The sequence below is a fragment of the Phaenicophaeus curvirostris genome, chromosome 1 (genome assembly GCF_032191515.1).
Source record: "Phaenicophaeus curvirostris isolate KB17595 chromosome 1, BPBGC_Pcur_1.0, whole genome shotgun sequence".
Classification (NCBI taxonomy): domain Eukaryota; kingdom Metazoa; phylum Chordata; class Aves; order Cuculiformes; family Cuculidae; genus Phaenicophaeus; species Phaenicophaeus curvirostris.
This window is the reverse complement of record NC_091392.1, coordinates 42,039,548-42,053,101: the sequence shown is the minus strand read 5'-3', so window position 1 is coordinate 42,053,101 and position 13,554 is coordinate 42,039,548. Positions and strand designations below refer to the sequence as shown.

Genomic DNA, 13,554 nt, shown 5'->3' with positions numbered 1-13,554 from the left:
TGACCTTTAGCTGGAGTGGAGGTTTTCTGCAGGGATTTATAGCTACTTTTCACAAAAGAGGCTAATTCCTGACCCTGTCCCTCTTCTGAAGGCAGAGGAAGAAATAGGAGGAGATAGAAGTTAGACACACAGAATCACAGAATGGTTGGAGTTGGGAGGAACCTCTGGAGATCATCTAGTCCCACCTCCCAGCTAAAGCAGGTTCACCTAGAGCAGATGAATGTGTCCAGGCGGGTTCTGAATATCTCCAAAAAAGGAGACACTGCAGACTCTGAGTGCAGCCTGTTTCAGTGCTCCATCACCTTCACAGTAAAGAATTTTTTCCTCATGTTCAGGAGGAGCTTCCTATGTTCCAGCTTGCACCCATTGCATCTTGTCCTATCACTGGGCACCACTGAGAAGAGTCTGGCCCCATCCTCCTAACACCTGCCCCTTAGAAATCTATAAACACTGATAAGATCCCCTCTCAGTCCTCCCTCCTCCAGGGTTAACAGAAACAGGTCTCTCAGCCTTTCCTCATTAGAGAGATGCTCCAGTCCCTCTGATTGACTCTCTCCAGTAGTTCCTTGTCGGTCTTGAGCTGGAAAGCCCCAAAGTGGACACTATTCCAGATGCAAAGTGGACACTATTCCATAATTAGGGTAGGGTAGACAGGGAGGATAACCTCCCTCAACCTGCTGGCCACACTCTTCTTAATGCAACCCTGGATACCATTAGCCTTCTTGGTTATGAGGGCACATTGCTGGCTCATCATCAACTTGTCGTCCAGCAGGACTCCCAGGTCCTTCTCCACAGAGCTGCTTTCTAGCTGGTCAACCTCTAACCTGTACTGGTAGAGGGGGTTGTTCCTTCTGAGGTGCAGAACCCGACACTTGGACCTTCCTACATGTGATGGATGTTCCTCCGTAGATTTTCTCCCTGGAGGAATTCTGTATTTCATAAGCACCATCTCCAATGTAAAAATATAAACCAAAGCCAAACTTTGCCCTGTAAAACCTGGGTGTTGTCTTTATTGTGCTACCAATTGTGCTCCAAGTTACACTATATCTAACGCTGCAGTTAAGGAATCTTGATGTTGGGCACTGTGGGAACAGCGTCATTTTGCTGAGTGATCTCTTTTTGTCTCTGTAGTACTGACACAATGAATATCCACTAATCTGCAGCATCTGTACATACCTTTTCATACATAACCGTAAAATCTCTCAGCAGTACTGGGGCTTTTCCAAAATTTGGGAGCATGGGTCTCAGTTGTTGGATTTTTTGAAACTTCAGCTGCTGGAATCCAGGGATTGCAGAAGGGTCTTTCCATGACTCAGAGAAAATCCCAGACATTTCTCATTCTCATGATCATACAGGAAAACTGGAAGATATTATTTGAAGTTACCTGAAGGCTCATAAACTGGGACGAAAATGCAAGGAACCCTCAAATTATTTTGTTTAAGATCTCCTTTGCCCCCACATCCCCGTGGCTGTTGGGGAAAACTGGCTCAGGGGCACTGGAGGAGGTGAGCAATCATTTGCATCTAGCCTGCTTTGGCCCACCTTTGATTGACTCCAAAGGAATTATGTATCTTATTATGTACAAAGTCCTCCGTGCTCCTGCCTTTGCTTCCATCTCTGCAGGCATCTCCAGCACCCCCACTCCCACTCTCTGTTTGATCAAAGCTTCCCCTCTTTTCCTTTTATCATTTTTGCATGCTTAAGAATCTCTGCCTCCTCTGCTGCGGCGCATGCCCAGAGCCACCTTCCAGTCAAAGGAACTTAAGGTTCTCCATGCTTTTTCCATCAAGAGCCTTTAGTGACTCCGTGAGAGAGTCAGGTTCTGATGCTCATCTCCTGTGTTCAGTTTTTATTGTTTAATACAGGCAGGTGGACACATGGCTAACCCTGCTGTACCACAATTCAGGCAAGGAAATACAGGTATTTATAATATTCAATGTACAAATGTTAAATGAACATAGAACATCTGGGGAAGAAGGGGGCATGCCCATACCACATGTTTCCAGGATTTTTCTGGCCTCCAGCTGTTTCTAGCTTACAGCCCTCCTGGGCTGGATGTGCAGAGCTGTGCCTCAGTTGAGGGTGGGTCATCTCAAGAGGAATTCACAGTGGAGACTGAGAGCTGGCTGGGTTTCTTTTCATCTTCTTTTGCAAGGTTTTGAGGGGTAGAGTGGGGAGATGAGCCTTGTGGAAGCTGTAGAGCTCCTATTTTGTCACGAAAACTGCTTTAAACACCACAGATTGTGTTGGGCAATGGCAGAATTCACCAGCACTTGGGGTTTCAGTGCTTCTTGGTGGTCCATGGGCTGGTCGCTTCGGTCTGTGGAACTTTTTTGCTGCACTATAGATCATTGACAGGAAAGACACAACTGCTCTGTGACCCAGTCCCTCTGCCAAATCCCCAGGGACAGCCATGGATCAACTCCCAGATGCCTGGATGGATGGATGGATGGATGGATGGATGGATGGATGGATGGATGGATACAACCAGGCAGAGCAGTCACACCACCCTATCTTCTGACCCTGCACCCTGTCTCGCGGCTTGCCACACAGCTTGTATGCCACCCTGTAGCCCCAGATGGACTGTTGGTGGAATAACTGTAGCCCCTGCTGGCAGAACAGGTCTGATTGTCCCCAGTGCCTTCAGCTACGTAAGGAAAGAGCTGTGTTTAAGAAGCCAGAAGCAACCTAAAACTACCCCACATCACAAGGCACCCCTGACAGCTCTTTGCACTGGCACTGCATTGTTCGGGGTTCTTGTGAGTTTTAGTCCAGGATCACAGGGACCTGCATGGTAAGAGGCTGGTTTTGTCCACCCTTCCCCTCCAAAATGAAGCCAATATCACCTAAATTCCCCACAAAGGGTGCCTACCTAGCCCATTCTTAAAAACATCCAGTGATGGAGTCTCTGGTGCTTCCCAAGGCAATCTACTTGAGTAATTAACTGTCTGTTCTGTTAGAAAGCATTTCCTGATGTCTAGCATCAATCTTGCTCCTTGCAATTTAAACCCCATTACTGCTCACCCTATTCCCCAGTGGATGCAGCAGACGATTGATTTCCATCCTCATCACATTGCGGCGTGCACCCAAGAGAGAAAGTCTCGGGCCAAATTATGATATTGCGTCTGCCCATGGAGATGGCTTTTCTGAGCATGGTCACACTGGCAAAGGGAAAACCAGGAAAGCTTTTTGGGCTCAGGGGGTTGGCATAGTGCACTGCTAGAAATTACACCCTTCGGAAGCCCCTGGATTTGTGGCAGCTGCAAACTCGGAGTAGGAGAGTGGGATGGTGGGGTGGATTCGTGTGCTTCCCTGCTGTGCTGGGGGGTGACCACGGCATGCGTGGGCGCTGCGGGGCTGGAGGCTTGGGAGAGTGGCTGCAGCAGCACCAGTGGGACTTGAGATGATGGGGGGAGAGGTTCAACCTGTTGTGAGGGACCCCTCCTGGTCCAGACGTATCATCCTGGCACCATCTCCCCTACTGGTGCCTCCCCATTCCCCATCCCTGCAGCCTGGGGGGCTGCCCCATTGCGTTCTTTGCGTAAGGGGAGCAATGCCTCCCTCAGCCTCTCCAACCCCCCTGTACAGACTCATTCCTTTCAGCCTGGCTCAGAAATGACCAGGCTGATCCCTCCCACCTGCCCGCTCCCCCTGGCCTGGCCCTGACGTCAGGAGAAGGCGTGTGGATGCGTGTGTGTGTGTGTGTGTGTCACATCATAGACACATCAGATACCGCAGATCCATCAGCAGGCAGCCAGCAGGCAGCCAGCCAGCCGGAGAAACAACCCTCCCGGAGCCCAGAGCGAGCTGCAGGCGAGACCGCTGCTCCTCGCGAGGTAGCGGAGGAGCATTTGGCCCTGGAAGAGCACCAATGCTTTGCAGAGCGCAGCTCCAGGGAGCCTGTCACTGCTAAGGAGGTAAGGGGACACACAATGGCCATCCACCTTGCCTGGGCCATTGTAGCTGGAGGTTAAACTTCACCTTTTTCTTTCAAAGCTGCTTTTCCCGTTCGACAGCGGAGAGGTGCGACGGTGAAGAGTGATTTTGCTCCTCGGGTTTAGTTATTCCCCACCAGCCGCAAGAACAATAACTCCTCTGGGGGTGGTGGCAGTTGCGTGTCTGCTTTGGCTGGGGGGCAGAGAGCCGGGATTTTGCCAGGAGCTGGGATCAAGCTCTCAGACTCGGGGTGGGGGAAGGGGGATCTATAAAAGAATCTGTCTTACAAAGCAGGCTGATAACGATGGGGGTTTCAAATGGGGTTTCTTCGGGACTGGCTGCCCTATTCATTCCTGCAGATGGCAAGTTATATCCACAAAGGAGGAACGAAGGACGTGGATGAGGATGCTCGCAGCAGGTCTTTGAACAGGCACTATCCAAATTAAAAAATCTAAAAACCAAAACACGTAACAAAACAACCAAATCCCACAAACTTGGTAGTTGGGAGTGATGATTATGCATATATGCTTAAAAGGTAAATCAAGACTCCATGATGGCTTCTCCTTTTCCTTCCCCTTTGCATCTGGCAGCCTGCTTGCTCTCCTCCGTGGCCTCCCTGAGGAATGGGCAGCCCTGCACTGACTGAAGGGGCTTTTTATAATCAATCCATAAAGGTGACATTCATATTTTAGCGCTAAGCAGGCTGTATTGTAGGCGAGACTATCTCTGCAAAGATCCCTGGAGTTGTGAGTGTGATTGGCTTAGCTGGGGAGGGGATGCTGTCAGTGTGTAGTCCCCCTAAAACTGCTTGGTTATTTCTCCTGTAGTTAATTTGTCTCAGCAAAGGGGTTTTTAACATCCAGGCTAGGCAAGGAAATTGCTTTGCTTGGTATTTAACTCATACCGGCGTGATCCGGTAAGCAAAAGAAGGCTGATGGGGTGAGGGAGGCTGAGAGGCTTTCATTAGCATCGGACAGAGACAGCATTTATAAAAACCTGCCAGACGCCGAGGCTGCGAATCTCCTCTGAGGAAGGGAAGATGGAGAAATGAGCACTACAATAGCCCTGCTTGTGGTAACTCCTGCCTGGAACCATCCTGGTTCCCCAACTGGTTCCTGCCCTTTATGGCAAACCCCTGGGAGATGCCGATTCGGGGTCTCTGTTGGCCACCACATTGTTTGTGGGCCCCTCGGTGTGTAAATGTGCCAAGCGGCTGAAAAATGGGATATTTTTTTTTTTTTTTTTGGTTTCGCATCGGGCTCTGGGGACACGCTCCCGTGTCTAGAAGGGTGTATCTCTTGTCTGTTCCAGCCCATGTCTAGACACCCAGGCTGGGTCTGGGGGGCATCAGCCTCCCCAAGGATGGCAACAGGCCAGAACATTGCTTTCCCTGCTCCGTGGGGTGAGGAGATGGGGGTTGCCTTTTTGACATACGGAGTCCTTTTCACTACAGGGGTGGAAGGAGCAGGGAGGTAAATGTGACTTCTAAACTGGGGTCACATGGCAAGGGATGGAGAGAACGCGATGGTGAGCAGCTGGTGTGGGAGCTCGCTGGAAAAGGCATCAGAGGGAAAATAACCTCTGGCTCCTCGGCTGGGGCAAGGGGAGCAGTGGCACTTGGGAGACCCGAGCCTGGTGGCAGACAGCATCCGAGACAGGGATTTGCGAAGGGATGCGGCAGCGTGAAAGGAAACAGCCTGTAAAGGCAACAGTGGGCTGGGTGAAGGGTTATGTCCAAAACCAGAGCAGCTGCCCACCTGTCCATCTGCCTGTCCTTAGCAGCCCAAGGGTCCTGGTGGATGGAAAGGAGCACAAAGAAGTGCTGCTGCATGGGAGGGCTGACGTGCCGAGGGTGGTTAGGTGATTAGGCCAATTAAATATGTATTCCACCACCGGGCCAAGGGGACGCGTGAGGGGTTTTTCTTCATTGCAGCTAATGAACGGGGAGTGGCAGGCAGAGGCTGGTGCCTCTTCAAAAGGCTCCTTCCCCGCTTCTGGGGGACCTTGAAAGGATGTTTAGTTAAACAAGGTCGCAGCTAGCACCCAAGTCAATGTGTTTGGTTTTCAAGAGATGGAGGGAAAGACAGTGATTTTATTTGATAAACCGCAGACCTTTCAGGAGGTGGTGATGAATGGGGTGCTTGGATCTCGAGATAAAAGCTGATGTGTCTACTGCCTGTCTGCTTTAATTGGCCTGGGTTTTGTGCGTTTGCCTGTGAGCGCTCCCGACTGTCAGCTCCACTCACGAGCCTGCTCTCTGAAAAAATATAATAGCAAAGCTGCCTGCCACTGCCAAAGGAAACCCCATCATCAGAGGGCTCTGAGGTTTCAATCTGAGATGGTTTCCTTGGGGAGGGGGGCGGAAGATGGGCAGGGTGAGGGTATTTTTTATGAAGAGCATCCTTGCAGAGTGCTGCTTCTGAAAATCCTTGACTCAGAGGAACGTTCACCCCAGGGAACCCTAGAAGCAAAGCAGATGAGGGGAGATGGGTGGAGGTCCTGTGGTGATGGTGGCAGTGGGTTATGCTGGAAAGGTTTCCTGTGCCCCACGGCAGAGCCGGGCTGCCGCAGCCTCTGCTCGCCTCCTCAAGTGACCCGGATTTTGTCCCCGCGCTGTGTACGTGTGTGGAGTGGACACGGTGACATGGGTGGCTTCTGCCAGACCAGGAGAGCCTGGGGTGGAGAGAGATGCTCTCAGCCCCAGCAGAGGTTAGGGTGACAACTGGTGATGGAGGAAAGGAGGAAAAAGCCTCCTGTCCCCCAGGTGCCCCCTCTTTGTTGCCTGCTGAGGCCACAGCGTGGAGAAAGACAGAAGCAGGGCTGGGGAGAGGATGATGGGGTGAAGCAGAGAAGGACAGGAGAACAGCAAAGGCTTTCCCTGCTCTCCAGCTGGGCTGGGAGGGGAGGATACAGTGGCGAGGACCATCTTGAGTCTACCCTGTTCTCTCAGCCTGCTTTTGCTTTGAGTTTAATTTCTTTGGTCCCTTTGTTTGCTGCGGGGATTTAAATGAGGTGGGAGCCTCGGAGCCCCCCTGTGGTGCTTAAGCTCCCGCTCAGCCTCAGCTTCCCTGGCACTGGCAAAGCTGGGCATTCAGCCCCCAGGCCCCAAGGCTGACCCACAAATCTGGGGTGCTGGGGCCAGGCTCTGGAGCCGGGCAGAGCGCTGCTGGCCGTGGGACCAGCCTGGGCACGGGCGTGGGATGGGCAGGCATCTCTGCTCCAGCCCTTGCTCCAAGCAGAAGTTAAGTGCAATGCCTCGATTAAAGCAGGCTACTCTTGGAGGTTTCATGCCCCCAAGGATGGAGATCCCACAGCCTCGTCATGTCCTGTCCCCATACTCATCCCTGTGAGCTGCTGCCCCATGCAGCTGCTCCCCACCATGTTCTTCAAAGTGCCCGGGGGCAGTGGTGCCCAGCTCATTCTCCCAGGTGGGGCAAGCTCAGCTCAGGAGGGCAAACAGCAGCCTTTGGAGGGCACCCTCTGATATTGCCCTTCGGCCTCAGGAACAGGCTATCCGCCTCCTCTCCCCCAGTGATGTCCGTCATTCTCCTCCTCCTCTCCACAGCTCATCCCCCAAACACTGAGCCTTCCAGGGCGCCCCAATATGGGCTGGTCCCACAGGCGAAACCCACTCAGTTGCCACTTCATCTGCTCACACCATTTTGTCCCTGCAAGGCTCCCCATCTTGCACACCGTTTCTCCTCTTCGTTCTCTTTTGCCTCTGGGAAACTTCCATTTTTCCAGCCCTACACAAACCCACCGAAGAAAACTCTTTCTCCTGGTGCCAACCAACCCCCTCAGCATACTAATAGTTTGCTCTGAGCGTGGTTGCTCAGGTTAAATACCCTCCTTTGTCCCTAATCTGGTGGGGAAACCAAAAGGCCTTGTCAGCAAAAGCATGAACACAGGAGGTGCTCTACGGTGAAGCGGTTTTCATAGTGGCAGCACCATAATGCAGCAGAGAACTTGGGGTTCCCCCCAGATCATCTCGCTCATCCAGACACCTCCTGGGAAGGCACTGGATTCTGCAGTGATGTTTGGGGATCACAACACTTTTTGCTGCCCGGAACGGACAGGCTGCTTGCTGGCACAGGCAGAGCAGTCGGATGGGATGCACTGAAGAGAAGCTCGGTGGCCGCCCCAGCTTTTTGAATGTCTCACTTGGGTGCTCCCTGAGCCTCTCCAAGCTCCTTGGGTGTGGGGGAAAGGAGATGCTGAGTTTGGGTGTGGGGGAAGGAGATGTCGAGCTCAGGGACAAGGGAAGGAGATGCTGAGCCTTGTGGGCTGGGAGCTGAGCAGCCCTGGTGCAGGGTGGGCCATGGAGCAGAAGGCAGGCGTGTCCGCTCCAGTTGCTTCGTGGCAGAGAGGAGCTGCTGAAGCACATTGAAGGGTTTGGTGTGAAGGCAGATGGGAGAGATGTTTCAGAGGGGTTTGCAGCTTCGTCTGGAAGTCATCTTAGAGGGCAGGAGGAAAAGAGTGGCTTCTGCCTTGGTGAGGGACTGTAGTGTGGCCTCTGCCACCCAGACCTTGGAGCGAAGCTTTGCAGTGCTGAGAGGGGGCAGTGGTTAGAAAAACAGCTAAGATGTGGATGGGCACCAAAGTGGGCCTGGCAGCGGTCAGGGCTTGGCATTAGGCAAACCCCTTGCAGGGCAAGCAAGCAGAAGTGGGTGGGAGGAACAGGAGTTGCCTAGTCCCTCCCCAAAACTTTTGTCTGCTCTAGAAACCTTTTCCCACGTCCTTGGTGCCTGCTAATTCGGGAACCGAGGTGACCCCCTTTTGCACATCTCCTCAGGGCCTCTGCATCTCAAGGGGCCGTGGATGAGTCAGAAACCAAATTAAATATTCTCTGGGTTTCCCAGTGTGTGCAGGTGTTGTCCCAAAGGTGCTGCGTGCCCCAGGGGGGTGGGAAGGGCTGGAGGGGGTGGCAGGGAAAGGGACCATGATGCTGTTGGATGTCAGGCTCCTCAGCCTGGGGCAGTGGGGAAGCCCCCAAACCCAAGAGGGGATCGCCATGGGTAAGCCCCCACCCAGCACACCCAAAGAGTGATGCCCCAAGCAGCCACTGGTGTGGGGCACCCCGAGATGGAGGCGCCCTGGATCAAACACAGCAAGTGATGGGAGGAGAAATGGGCAAAGCAAAGGTTTTCTGTGCAAGTGGCTGCAGAGCTGATCACACACCAGAATGCCTCCCAGTTTCATGCTCAGGATGGTTCAGCGAGGGCAGCCTTGCCCACACATGCTCTAGCTCCTGCTCTTCGGGAGCGCTCAGGCTGTCAAGGTCCATCACCACGTCTTACACATCTTCTGGCAGACAAAGGTTGTGGGTTTTCTGCCCCTTGGGGCTTTAAATCCTTTCAAACCACGTGGTGCCAACCAAAAATTGGAGCCCTGATGGCTGCAGCACCAGGAGGTGCCGTTTGTGCCATGGCTCACTCGAGGTGCACAAGGGCTGCGTGTGCTGCTGGTGACCCTACAATAGCCTCCCCCTGTCCCTTCCCCATAGGGGTGGGTGCACCTGGGTGGGCAGTGAGCTGCTGCTTGGGTCTGGGGTTCTGTCCTAAATCCCACAGCGCTGAGGAAGCCTCCAGCAATGGGGAGACCTCCTTCTCCTTGCTCTTCTTCTTGTGTTTCAGTGACTTCATCTCTAATGTGTGGTATTATTCTGGAAAACGAAAAATGGAACAAAACACCAGGCTCATTCTTTCCCTTGGAACTGTTTTGCTGTAACATCCTGGATTGCTCCAAGCTGGGACAGACTTGGCAGGGTCATTCCCGGTGCTGGGTGTTGGTGCTGCTCCCACAGACATGGGGCTGGGAGCAGAGCCAGCAATTCCTGACAGCAAACTGCCCCTGACAAAAGCCACCCCCTTCTCCCCCAAGCTTTAACCATCCTCCCCTTTGCTCCTCAGGTCGCAGGCAGCAGACCCGCGCACCTGGGCTCCCTTTTCTTCCATTGTCCACCCACCCATCTCCAAAACGGAGGAGCCTGCTGGCCCCACCATGTCGTCGGACCCCAGTGCCCCGCCAACGGTGCCACCCCTGCACTCCCCCAAGTCACCAGTGTGGCCCACCTTCCCCTTCCAGAGGGAGGGAAGCCGTATCTGGGAGCGGGGCAACCTCCTGCTGCGGGATCTGCCCAGCCCCCTCCCCACCAAGAGGACCAGGACCTACTCAGCGTAAGTACCCAGCACGTGGCTAGTGGACTTGGGTCTATCTGGCTGAGCCAAGCAGGGACCTCTGTCACCAGCAACACCTGCAAAACCCTTTATGCCTGGTGCATGTTCCTCACCTCCAGCCATCGCAGTGCCTGGGGTCACTGTGCCCACCTGCCCAGGGGCTTGTGGACGAGTGCCATGTGCTGTCCTGGGGAACACCACATCTTGTAGCGGATCTCTCTCATGCCGCTGCCCCAGGCAAGCGCCACCGGTGAGATGTTTCTCTGTCCCTTTCCTCCCACAGAACAGCACGTGCCTCTGCCGGCCCCATCTTCAAGGGTGTCTGCAAGCAGTTCTCACGCTCCCAGGGCCACGGGTTCATCACCCCTGAGAATGGCACAGAGGACATTTTTGTCCACGTTTCTGAGTAAGTCTGGGGACTGCACGGTGCTGGCGAGCTGTGCTGTCAGCATGGGGCTGGAGATCTGTGGGCCAGGCAGGGGATGTCTTCATGGTGTGAGGATGGGACTCTGCCGGTCCTCTACAGAATCACTTGGTTGGAAAAGACCCACTGGATCATCGAGTCCAACCATTCCCATCAATCACTGAACCATGCCCCTCAGCACCTCATCCACCCCTCTTTTAAACACCTCCAGGGAAGGTGACTCAACCACCTCCCTGGGCAGCCTGAAATCCTCCCTCTTATCACAGCTGGGTTTTCTTTTCCAAGATGCAGGTGTTGGGTTAGGTGCCTTCCTTGGTGCTGGGTGGTCTGGGGTGGGGATCCAGCGCTTGGCCCCAGCCCCATCACCCTCTCCTTTCCTCTCCCACAGCATTGAGGGGGAGTATGTCCCAGTGGAGGGAGACGAGGTGACATACAAGATCTGCCCCATCCCTCCCAAGAACCAGAAGTTCCAGGCAGTGGAGGTTGTCCTTACCAACCTGGCGCCCCACACAAAGCACGAGACATGGTCCGGCCAGATCATCGGCTCGTAGGCGTCCAGCGGCGCGCTGCCGGCCGCCTGGCCCCGCGGCGCAAGCCTGCCCAGCCGCTCACGGGGGGCATGGGGGAAGCCCAGGTGGCGATGGGGTGTGGGCTGCCCCCAAACATGCAGGCATTTGCGTTCGGTGTCTTTTATAAGGTTACGGTTTCCTTTCTCTGTGTGTGTTTGTAACTGTCTGTCAAGGGGGACGGGGGAAGCAGAGCCTTCCCATGCCATCCCCACCCCCAGCTCTGGGGGCAGCACAATCCCACGTCCCCTTCCTTGTCCCCAAGGCCACGGGGAGCAGGGGAACCAGTCCTACCCCCTGACACCCCCCCGGCTGCCCCGTGCTGAAGCAGATGCTGAGAGCAAGGAGGGCCAGGGGAGGCTGGGGGGATTGGCTTGTCCTTTTGAACCCGGCTCCAGCAAGACGGACACCCCACTTGTTCCTGCTGCCCACAGGAGCAGCAGGGCAATCCGTGGGGCAGGGGGGAAACGGGGCAGCGGATCACTGTGCGGGGACTGGGTGGCTGCGACCCGTCCCCATCACCGGCAGCTCATGGCATCTGCCTGAGCCACCTCCCTCCATCAAAAGATCTCAGGTCAGCAGTGCCACAAGGATTTGGGTGGCTGACAGAAAGAAAAAAAAAAAAATGTAGTTTTAAGGGGCAGGCAGCTGCTGGCAGGGATGCTCGGTGTCGTGCCCGGGGTGCTGCACCTGGGTGTTGGGCAGGGATGCGCTTGGCACCTCTGTGCTCCTCACCTCCACCAGGCCGGTAACGCACATTTCTTGGCTTGGTGATGACGTGGTTTTGGGGAGATGGTGGCCTTCTCCTCCCCCTCTCTTGTCCCCCAGTCTCCCAGGGAACCCCATTCCCGTGCGCATGTGTGTATGTGTGTGTGTGCACGTCCGTAGCTTGCTGTGGGGCGAGGTGCAGAGGGGTCTGGGTAGCCTCGGCCGTGGGGTGAGCATGGCTGCCTCCTCCCCGGCCCCTCGGTGTAGGCAGGGTCTCGTATACAAAGCACAAATTTCGTTTTTGGTCTTCTCTGCCATCCCCTGGCCAGGTGGGCTCCCGTGGCCCTGGGAGGGATGGGGCTGAAGGCAGCGGGATGGGGACGATGTACACCAGGCTGGGCCTGAGCTGAACCGCAGAGGAATGGCACCTGTGCTGATGCTCTGGGAATTATCAGCATCTTAAGGGTTTATTTCAAAGCGGGGTTGTGGACAGTGGGGAGGCAGCAATCCCCCTGAGTGGAGAGGGCTGATGGAAAGGGCACTTCCCACCTTTCTCGCTACCACCGTTGTGAGGACACGGCAAGGCTGCTGCCACAAGGGACAGATGGGGCCCTGGGCATTTGGGAGCATCACCGTGCCCTGCTCCAGCCCAGGCTGGCATGGGGACTGCCCTGGGACCCTGCAGCCCATCTCACTGCCAACCCGAAGCCTGAATCACCCAGGGGTCACAGTGACATCAGCTCAGGCCCCAGGCATCCCTGGGACACACAGTCAGCTTGGCCAAGGGAATCTTTGATTCTGTTTTTTTTCTCTTTTTTTTTTGGAAATAAACTAAAACCCTAGACTTGTTGGTGTTTCTACAACTCCGGTGTGGTTCCCACCTGTCCGACTGTATGTCAACCTTTGTAACATTGGCAATAAACCATTAAAAGTGACTTTCCCATGAGCCTTGCTTGTCCTGCTCTTTGTCTGTGTGTGCTTGCGTGTGTCACAGTGGGGATGCTGGTGGATTTCCCAGGTAAAGCCTAGGATTTATCTAGGTGGCAGAATGGACTCACCCACCGATGCACGGCGGGTCCTAGGGTGCTCCAGCCTCACTCAGTGGGAGCAGAGCCGGAGCCTGGGATGGGAGGCTGCTGCCCAGCAGGAGGGAAGACCAGGACCAGGGCTGGTTTCCAGCTGCTGCAGGGATTTCTAAGTGCAGCTCCCTGCTGTCTGTCTGCATTTCACTCCAGCAGAGCCTGGCACAAAGGACACGCTGCCTCCAACCACTGCGTGTTGTAGCTTTAATGTGATTGATTTAGTTTTATTTTTTTTAATATACATATATATGTATTTAAATATATTTCTTATTCAACAGTTGTTATCAGACAGACAGGAGCCACCCATCTTGTACTGATAGGGAGCCATATGGCAAGAGGGTCCCCGACGTGGGGCCCGCCACATCCGCTCGCTTACACGTACACAGGGAGAAACACCCACTTAGATCGTGGAGACCCACTGGGAAAGGAGCATCACGGCAAAGAGGTCTCAGGGACAGGCATGCACCATCCCCTAGGAGTAGGGCTCCCACCCCAGCACTGTGCCTCATCTCTGCTCACAAAAACACAGGGCAGGCAGCTGGGGCTGTCGGTGGCCCTGCTTCAGAAGGGGTTCGGACCAGATGACCTCCAGGTCCCTTCAACCATTCTGTGGATCTGAGACACTGGAGCTGCTCCAGCTACTTCTGATGCCCTTCTCCTCA

At 54.5% G+C, this 13,554-nt stretch overlaps 1 protein-coding gene across 1 annotated transcript; it reads left to right on the top strand.

Moving 5' to 3' along the window:
* The first annotated feature begins 9,842 nt into the window (after positions 1-9,842).
* On the top strand, positions 9,843-12,344 carry CSDC2 (cold shock domain containing C2). Its single transcript, XM_069854427.1, has 3 exons — positions 9,843-10,112; positions 10,396-10,518; positions 10,925-12,344. The coding sequence occupies exons 1-3, from the start codon at positions 9,937-9,939 to the stop codon at positions 11,085-11,087; spliced, it is 462 nt and encodes a 153-aa protein (XP_069710528.1). The 5' UTR covers positions 9,843-9,936; the 3' UTR covers positions 11,088-12,344.
* Positions 12,345-13,554: the final 1,210 nt, after the last annotated feature.

What these genes read in the sequence shown, in the direction of transcription:
- CSDC2 (XM_069854427.1), top strand. Translation starts at nt 9,937, where the DNA reads ATGTCGTCGGACCCCAGTGCCCCGCCAACGGTGCCACCCCTGCACTCC. An exon ending in AGGACCAGGACCTACTCAGC is followed by an intron (nt 10,113 to 10,395) that starts GTAAGTACCCAG and finishes TTCCTCCCACAG; the next exon opens with AACAGCACGTGCCTCTGCCG. An exon ending in ATTTTTGTCCACGTTTCTGA is followed by an intron (nt 10,519 to 10,924) that starts GTAAGTCTGGGG and finishes CCTCTCCCACAG; the next exon opens with CATTGAGGGGGAGTATGTCC.